This window comes from Somniosus microcephalus, chromosome 21 (assembly GCF_052327205.1).
Source record: "Somniosus microcephalus isolate GS21.2 chromosome 21, FLI_Smic_1.0, whole genome shotgun sequence".
NCBI classification, from domain to species: Eukaryota; Metazoa; Chordata; class Chondrichthyes; order Squaliformes; family Somniosidae; genus Somniosus; species Somniosus microcephalus.
In genome coordinates, this window is record NC_141007.1 from 57,764,827 (window position 1) to 57,774,527 (window position 9,701).

At 43.0% G+C, this 9,701-nt stretch overlaps 1 protein-coding gene and 1 long non-coding RNA gene across 2 annotated transcripts in view; one reads left to right on the plus strand and one right to left on the minus strand.

Moving 5' to 3' along the window:
- The window catches only part of LOC147102852 (transmembrane channel-like protein 7), a 62,953-nt gene extending 59,159 nt beyond the window's left edge, over nucleotides 1–3,794 (plus strand). The window contains exons 15-16 of the mRNA XM_085963738.1: nucleotides 256–334; nucleotides 1,750–3,794. Of these exons, the coding sequence (XP_085819864.1) occupies nucleotides 256–334; nucleotides 1,750–1,848 (178 nt within the window). The 3' untranslated portion in view covers nucleotides 1,849–3,794. The remainder of the gene's footprint in view (nucleotides 1–255; nucleotides 335–1,749) is intronic.
- On the minus strand, nucleotides 2,234–7,812 carry LOC147102853 (uncharacterized). Its single transcript, XR_015073133.1, has 2 exons — nucleotides 2,651–7,812; nucleotides 2,234–2,534 (listed from the first exon to the last, which is right to left on the minus strand). It is a non-coding gene; the product is annotated as an uncharacterized LOC147102853 (long non-coding RNA).
- Between the last annotated feature and the right edge of the window lie 1,889 nt (nucleotides 7,813–9,701).

Genomic DNA, 9,701 nt, shown 5'->3' on the forward strand with positions numbered 1-9,701 from the left:
TTACATGCACTTCCCATGTATAAAATCAGCATAAAGAGAAAGGGAGATAGACGGACTGTGTGTGCTCAAATGCCGTTCTCTTCAAAGATTAATATATTAAAATGTCAAAGACTTCAAAACTTACAAATCTTTTCTCATACGTACAAAAATTACTTTTGAGAACTTCCAATTTCGATAGACATTATATGTGGAACGTACATATATATTTTGCATAAATATTGTAATAATTTGTCTCCATTTTTCTCTTGGCAACAGTATGGTGCTGACAACATTTGTTTCTTTGGTTCGAGCTAACAGAAGGACTATTACCCAAATGAAACGGCATTTAGTCCTGGTAAGTTCTGAAACCTTTTGGTGCATTGACGGTACTGTATTAAACTTAGGCAGAATTACTTGGATTTTTCAGGTTTACTCACCCTCCTATTGCAACATATAATACTGTAATAAACTTAAACACTATAAATGGTACATTCACATTTAGAAAAATGTTATTGAAAGTGGCCATACACTAATAAAGCCATTATGGGATTGATAATAGTGGAGTTGTTTGAAAATTGATTTCAATTTCCCAAAGAAAAGTAAATTTAAAGACGATTTAATTTTAAATGAGTTAAAATGCTTTTTAATCTTCAGATTGGCTGCAGTCTGGTGATATGTTTCAACTCACACAGTATGTACATTACATGTTGCTGCCTAGTGAAATATGAACACAGTACTATCATGAAAATAGAAGGAGTTTGTGTGCAGGATTAGAAGTAGTTTGCCTGCCTAATTCTTTACCAGAAAGGACGTGGTCTATGATTGGCGGGGTTGTAAAGAGAAAGGGAAAGATCATTTGAAATGGTACAAATAAAAAACACAGTCCGCCCCAACCAAAACTTCATGCTTTACAGGATCGGCTGCCCACTCCAAGCTCCTGGACTGAGGAGAGTTTCCTGGAGAGGTTCAGCAGAACCATCCTGGTGATAAAAGATGCTGAGAGCCCTTAGAACAGGATACAAAGTATCAACAAAATGGAGCGCACATAAGAACTAATTATCTCCATTGTAACTTGAGTAACTTGTACTTAAAATTTAGATTCAAGTCCAATGACTGAATTTATCCAACATACTTTTCAGATATTTTAGTTATTCCGGCACGGGCTCGATGGGCCGAATGGCCTCTTTCTGTGCTGTAACCATTCTATGATTTGAGAGACTATTTCTCCCTAGTTTGTTGATATTCTGTTTGCAAGCTATAGATATGTACTATCAAATAACTCCTGAAAAATAGCAAATTGAGATTTGTGTTAATTCTCTCCCTGAGATAGGTGAAGAGCTGGGAACTGAGGGAGGCCACCATGTTTTGCTCAAAGAAACATGGGTAGTATTAAACACTCTCACAGCAAGAGATTGATGAATCTTTATTCTCCAGGAAGCCCATAGTTAGATACATTCTTATACTGATGTGAAAGCTGTTGAACTTTTCTTTAAGTGACTTGATTATTGCAACATTTGACATTTCAAAGCACTAAAAATACTTGGCACAGAGTGAAAATAATTTGAGTTGTTTTAAGTCCCTTATTTTAAGCAAATCAATGCAGATTTTCTCAGCTTTGCTACAGCAAATGACCCGCTAGTGGCTTTTACTTCCCTCTATAAAATCCGTAGCTTGCTAAAGATGCTTCGAGGCAGTAGAGGTCTGCTGGTAAGGTCCATTATGCCACATTGGTGCAAAATTTGAATAATTATGAACCATTTGTTTTACTAGGCAGGAAAGGACAAACAATATCTGGTGAAGAAACTATCTACACATTCTCAGCATCCAAGAGATGGTCATTTTCAGGACGGTTCTTCCGAAAGTGACTGAGGTAACTCAGGTCAACAGCTGGACTTGAAATTTTCAAGAATGGAACTCTTTCAAGGAGAAAATCAGTTAGTTGTCTGTTTCAAGAGAAGTAGCACAATTGAGAGAAGGGCAAACATTATTCAGTATCTTCCATCTTCTATGAAAAGAATCAATAATGTTTGTCTTTGACACTTGCTGATAAAGGTAGCCCTGTAAATATCACATGGTTTTGCACATTTTCTTTCCTGTATTTTATTCTTTTGAGGTTAGCTACCTGTTTTTATATGTAATGTTTTGTTAATAATAGATTCTGTCAGCAGCAACATGCAACACCTTCCAAGGAAAGGGAAGTAAATACTTTGATTACAAATCCAAAATGGTATTCATAGATTAAACACATTGCACGCAACAGAACAAAATTCAATTTAATTAAAAGTGGTGCAGAATCCCTGTTTCGCCCCATGAAAGCTCATCCAAACAACATCAAAGACCTATAGTCTACTGAGGTAGCAGAGTATATTCACAAACTGAGTTTAAAATAGATAAAGTGCAGTCTGTTGTTGGGATGCCCTATTTTGCACAACTTGTTACAGCTGAAAGTGAATATTTGAGATTCCATTGTCATGCTGTGTTCTCTTCTTTTCCCCAGTTCCAATAAGATTCCCAGTCTTGGGTATAGCAATGCCGCAGATTTGGATCTTTCATATCTTTCTCGAGGGAAAAAAAAAATCACAAAATAAGAACTAATTATCTCCATTCTATCTTGAGTAACTTGTACTTAAAATTTAGATTCAAGTCCAATGACTGAATTTATTCAACATACTTTTCAGATATTTTATTTATTCCCACATGGAAGTATTGAGCGATTAGGCCCGCACATCTTTAGTTGCCTCCATCTAAAGGTGAAGATGGTACAATAAACTTACTCCAAGAGAAGATCATAATTTTTACAAATTGGTCATCTGTCATCCAAATCACCAATTCATACATTCATTCTTATACTACATATGGATCAAAACCAATTATCTTCACTGAACCTGAGTAATCTGGGCTTAAAACAACTTTGGACTTGGAGGCTATGTCACTATTTATGTTCTGCACCATATTTCCATTCTTGCAATGGACAGCCATTAGTACTAGAAAATGCAAATATAACTGTCAGGTTGCAGGCAGTAAATTTTGGGCTATACACACACCTTCCAAATCATGTTCTCCCCATTCTATGGCGTGTGGATTTCTAGGGTGTTCTGGGGGCTTGGTCCAGGGGAGAGTTTTAAAGAAGAATTGTGCATTTTATAGGCAAGTTGCAGTAACTGATGTACGACCTCCACCGAGAGAGGTGAAAGTATCCAGCAGCCTGGACCTTTCCACGGAGGTCTGTACAAGACCCCTTTCACAAGCCCCACAACAAAGCCTGCAGAGGGAGAGGCAGCTGATGCAATGAAGAACATGACACCATTGTTTCCAGCTATACAGAGAGACCCAACACATAGACATCCTAGAACAGTTTGGATAGTCCCTGGGCATCACTCTCAGGCTGTGCACTCCTACCCCATGTCCACCCCAATCCTGAAGCATGTTAAACTACAGTCAAAATATGAAAAACTCAGCTGTCAATGTACTGTAACCTCCTGTAAGTGTTGTGTTGATGTGTAGCACAGCTAGATCAATAGGAACAGAAAATGCTGGAAATACTCAGCAGGTCAGGCAGCATCTGTGGAGAGAGAAACACAGTTAACATTTCAGGTTGGAGACCTTTAATCAGAATCGGCCAACATCCGCAGTATTTTGCTTTTGTTTTAGATCAATATGTAACCAGGGTATGATTTTTCCTTTATGTAAAACAAATGTTGCAATTATTTTTTATACATACTTAGAGCCTCAATTGTTAAATGTTTGCCAGTTTTCCTGTTTCAATATGTTTAAAATGATTGGCTTCTTGAAATAAAATGATTTTTTAAATAATGCATTCTGGTTAATTTGATAAGATTTGTTAATTCAGAATTAAAGATTTAAAATAATTGAAACACTTGGATTATGAAATGAAAGACCTTCGGTATAGAGTGCCTGCAACATCCACAGACTGTCCCAAAGTGCTTCACAGCTAATGGATTACTGTTGTTATGTCCCTGAACAGCAATGAGATAAATGACTAGTTTATCTGTTTTGGTGAAACAAAAACAGAAAATGCTGGTGACACTCAGTGAGTCAGGCACAGCATCTGCACAGAGGTGATAAGTTAACATTTCAGGCTTGTCCCTTCATCAGTACCAGAAAATATTACAGATAAATAGCTTGTAAGAAGTAACAGTGTGAAAGGGGAGGGGGAAGAAAGACACATTGGCAAGAAAAGAAAATGATGAGCTGAAAACTGGTTTGGTGGAGAACAGCAGATGGTTAATTGACAGAAAGGATAATAGCGCGTGTTAAAAGGAGGCACGATGAGAGAAATAAAAGAAGTATATCAGAACTTGAGAATGTGTGAATAGTTAAAGCAGATTCGGTAAGTCGGAAAAGGGGAGCATGAAATCCAGGCAAAGCAGAGCAAGCTCCAATGGCCCAGGAGAGTGGTGCAAGGAAAAGGCAGGTCAACACCAGGGAAGCCTTAGTTCAGTATCTGAACGGCAGCAACTCGAACCGAGCTGAGATTATGTGCTCAACTGGTGGGGTGGGGCTTGAAACCATAACCTGCCACGTCATAGGCAAGAATACGACCAGTCACTGAGCCGAGCGCTGCCAACTCTGGTTGGACGTTATTATGTCCGTGTATAATTGAGACACGGACTGCAGGAGTTGATTATAACAAGTCTTTACTGAATGGAGACAACCTGGAAACTGAAACTACAGAAGCCTGCTAGGGCCTTTTATACAGGGGTGGTCACTGCCGGTACTGCAGTCTGAGACCAGTTATTCCCTTAAAGGTACATACACAACAGACGTGTTCCAAGTTTCATCACATGGCCTCCCAACTGCAATCACCCCGCCCCCCACACTCCTGCCATTGGTCACACCAGACATCAATCCTGGCAGCACACCACCTTCCCAGACCAATTGGAAAGCAACACCCTTTGTTATCCAATTGGATGATTCTCGGCTGTCTCTCAAACAGCCTTTTCCCCATCTCCAATACGTTTATAAGTAAAAACAAAAGGTTATAAAGAAAATGAAGAATAAAACACACAATTTTAAAAAATAAAAACCGAAAATGCTGGAAATGCTCAGCAGGTCAGGCAGCATCTGTAGAGCGAGACACCGAGTTAACGTTTCAGGTCGATGGCCTTTCGTCATTTTTTCCCGATTGTTCACAGCAGTATCCAGGAGATTAATCTTTAATTTCCGGAGACTCCAGGACAATCCTGGCGAGTTGGCAACCCTCATTGAGCCACGTTGACACAGCCATATTGAAACGCCCCACCCAACTACCACAAAGGCCACCAATACTTCTTCTGCCTCAGTTAGCAGTAATGGTCCCACCTCATCTGGAACCTGGCTGGCAATTCTTAACGCCAGCTTTAGGGGTGACAGAGGCTTTATTGATATATACAGTGATATTTTACTTTATTCAGTTGCGGCACAGAAAAATACAGTTCTCCTCTTAGTTTTTAGTGCTTTAAGATAATAATTTGGGTTAAGGAGTGGTTGGATGGGCCTTTTCAACATGGCCGTGTCAATGTGCCTCAGTTAGGGTCGGCAACTCTCCACGCTTGGCCTGGAGTCTCCAGAAATTAAAAATTAATTGTAGAATCATGGAATGGTTACAACACGGCAGAAGGCCGTTCGGGCTATCGAGCCCGTGCCGGCTCTATGTAAGCACTTCAGCTAGTCCCACTCCCCCGCAGCTCTGCAAATTTCTTTCCTTCAGGTACTTATCCAACTCCCCCTTGAGAGTCGTGATTGAATCTGCCTCCACCACCCTTCCAGGCAGTGCACTCCAGACCCCAAACACTTGCAGCGTAAAAAAGTTTTTTCTTACCTCGCCTTTGGTTCTTCTGCCAATCACCTTATAGAATCATTAATCTCATGCGCACTGCTGTGAGTAACTGTAAACAATTCATTTTCTTTGATCACTTTTGTTTTTATTTATTAGAGATGGGGGTGGGGCTTCTTTTGAAGCTCTGAAAAATATCAACATACACAAGTGCTAACATGTAATGAGCAAATTTTAAAATGTGGAATTATGATTCCCCTGAGATGCCAGCAGCTGCTATTATGAGCGCTGGAAGGCTGGCTGGCAGACAAACATCATGTAGTTGGTGCCCCGGCTCGGTTTCCCTCCCAAGTGGATGAAGCGGACGGTGCGCTGGCCGACCTTCAGGCTGAGCACTGGGGCGCCGGAGAAGCCGCCAACGGTGGAGGCGTTGTGCTCGAAGATGGCGGTGGGTTATTCTCCTGGGTGGAGCGGCTGTGAGGAGACAGCAGCCCCGCCGAGATGAAAACTCCCCGAGCTCCCGGGGGGAAAGAGGGTGCGGTGGAAGGCGGCCAGCTGTGGCGGCCTTGCCTCGCTCAGGTTGTACTGGTGGAGCCAGCGCCGCTCCAGGGGGCGCAGCCGACCCAGCACCGCCACCGCCGGGCGCCCGCTCTGGGCCGGCGGACCAAAATCCAGCCACAGAAAGTTAGCCGAGAGCAGGTCGGTGCGGAGGAATGGAAAAATTCAGTATCGCCCCATTTGGGGCGCGATTATCGGCCATGCGCAAAGTTTAGCGCCTGTCGCTATTTATCGCCTCCAACTGGAAACTTGGCTTTTATCGCTCCCGGAGGTGATTGGAACGCTAAAGCAGGCGCTGCACACCTCTCTTAAGGCGCAAAGGCAGAGGAGCGAGGCGCTACCTCAGAGCGCTGGCAAAGCTCATGTGATGTCAATCAGCAATGGAACACAGACACACTGGCGTCGGCCAGTTCTTAAAGGGGAGGGTCGATCTTGCTCTCCATCCACATCCTGCTCTTTGCAGCCTTGAATCTCGGCCTGGAGAGACCTGTACATCAAATCTGCTGGAAGGAACAATGGAGAGGCCCAGGGAAAGAGCTCAGAGTACAGCCCCCACAGTCTCTTCTAAATTGATACAAGGAGGGGCAAATCAAAATGAACCTGCAAAGTGATGCTAAGTACCCAAAACTCCTTCACACAGTGTTGAATCTCTCCAGAAGTCTCTCTCTCTCTCTCTCTGAATGCGTGGTGCAAAAATGTCACCAACAAAAAAAGGCAGGAAGCGGTCGCCTTTAAATAGTGCTCCCCCAGTCCCTTCCTGACTGCAAAACGCTCCCCTCAACCTGTCGTTGCTAGCGGCAGGCGGTAAGACAGGGGGCGTCACTCAATATCCAGTCCGGGGCGCTACCGGGGCGTTGCACGCTCGACTGACGTCACGATCTGCCGGCACAGGAGATCGTGGCGGTAGTGTTTAGCACCGCCATAAAATGTCTAGTTAATTTCGCGAGCGGCGCAAATATTGCCGCGCCCGGGCGCTAGTTGCTTTGCGCCCCATTAGCGCCCTCTTAAGGCGCTAACGGGAGGCGCAAACCAACTGAATTTTCCCCCCTTGAAGTCGAGCAACAGACAGCCTGCTCGCCCCCGCCTACGGTATTCCCAGATCTCCGGGTGAGCCGCCGCTCTTCGGCCGTCCTGGGTCTCGATGCTGACGGTGGCAGAGTCGCCCCCACCCCGGTGCTCCCTCCGGCCCGGACCCTTCAGGAGGTGAGCGGCCGAGACGATCAGGTCCCGGGCGATGTAAAAGCCAGTGCCGTGTACTTGCTGCTGCCCCTTGCTCACTGTCACTGTCACGGTCACCACAGCCGCCACACTCTCCAGCAGCGCTCCGCGGCTCTGCCACAGCTGCTCGGCCAGGTCGGTCATCACCTGGTAGCCCGCCGGCCGCTCCTCGCGTTTTAATTGGTCGATGGGAAACGATGGGTCCGGCCTCTAGGCGGGGCTCCAATCCGACGTTTAAAATCATCATCAAGAATCTCTCTCCTTTCTTCACCTCCTTCCTGGACCCAGTCATGTTTTAATAGTTCACTTCGGAACATATAAAGTACATCTCAGAAAAAAGAACTGAATTGATTCATTCTTTATTGCTAATTTGAACACCTTGGAATAGGGAGCTCTACATGCCGCGCATCGCTCACAAGCAAGTCCACATTTGTTACGAAGTTGAGCCATGCTTATTTATTTGAAGTTCTGGCCCTGACACGCGCTCTATCCCAGCTGTGCCTTGATCGTAGAACATCCACATTTTCAACGTAGCAGCTCCACAGATTGCAGATTCACACTTTCAACGTAGAAAAGCCGTATCGCCCCGTTGCGCCTCCCACTGGAAGTGCTAATGATGGGAATTTCGCCGCCTGTGTATTTCAATTTTAATAATAAGCTCAATATTTATATGTGCCTACCTTTACAGTGCAATGTCCTTGGTCCTGCAATTCATCCTTTTCCAATGTTATCAGCATCATTGAGGGGAAAAGATAGGCTTTTCAAGAACACAATTTAAACCAATTTTGTCAACATTACTGTTCCGTCATTGTTAGAAATAAAAGCAATGTCTTACATATCTTACAGAAACATGGACACCATCCAGCAACATAGGAGAAGCAGGCTAATACCAAGGGTGCAGATTGCACAGCCAGCATTGTTGCACTGGAGGGCGTAATTTTAGGTTCTGTACACTTAATCCTACCTGGCTGTGTTACTGTCATTGGTTGTTAGTTATTTATAAGAATAAAGTGATCTATATATTAAAAATACGTTGTGCACGCTTCATTTCCAACTTCCTATTGTCGTCATTTTTGGTCATTCTTAATGTCAACCATTAACATTGAATCTGCCTTTCTAAACAATTAGAATGGATATCCTTTTATATAAACAGTTGCCTGTAACAATGCAGTTGCAGGTTCTAGCCTTTATATGTGGAGTGAGTTTCTTAACTTTCTCTCCCAACTCCACTGCCATCTTGTACACAGAAAGCTTATATTATCAACAACTAACTATGGGGAATTCCGAGTGCAATTTACCAATAATAATTAAGTAAAAGTCAGTTGTTTTAATTTTTAGTGGCCTTTTCTCCTTTTCCATGTTATTTCATGTCATATTGTGGCTGTGATTGTGGAATTCTTTGCATCCCATCCCAATGTTGTTTTGCTGCCAAAATTGTGTTTTTCAGCTAGTGGAGGTAAGACTTAAATCTGCAGTGTGCTGGACTTACGGGTGGTGAGGGGCCGCTGACAAGGCTGTGAGAGATAATATCAACAGGAGCCACTGGCACCTAAATGCTCAAAGATTATGCATTGAGTAACTAGCCATTTGAAGCATTCCACATTATGTACTGTCTCCATCACCACCCAAATAGACATTCTACTAATGCAGGTCCATTGGTATTAGAAGCTCCAGATGTGACCATCACTATGTCAATGCTCCGTATCATGAACCATTCCCAGGTTAACATCCATTATATTTACAGAAAAATTGTATCCTTGTGGGTATTTGAGTACAAAAAGAATTATGAGTGTTAAAATCCACATATTTAACCAAGATTCCTAATATCTTTGGTATGATGTCCTTTTATTTCTAATGGCATCTCTGTGAAGCACCTTGGAATGTTTTTTTACATTGAGGTGCAGAATACAATCTGGGGCATGAAGTATGTGGAGTGTGTTTCAGTGGGAGAACATCTGGGTAATAGTGATCATAATATAATTAGGAATAAAATAGTTATGGAAAGGGACAAAGAAAAAGCAAAGGTGAAAATACCCTAACAGAAGAGAGCCAATTTCAGTGACCTGAGAAGGGATCTAGCACAGGTGAACTGGAAACAAAGATTGGCCAGAAAAATAGTAAGTGAACAATGGCAGGCCTTTAAGGTGGAGATAGTTTGGTACAAACCAAG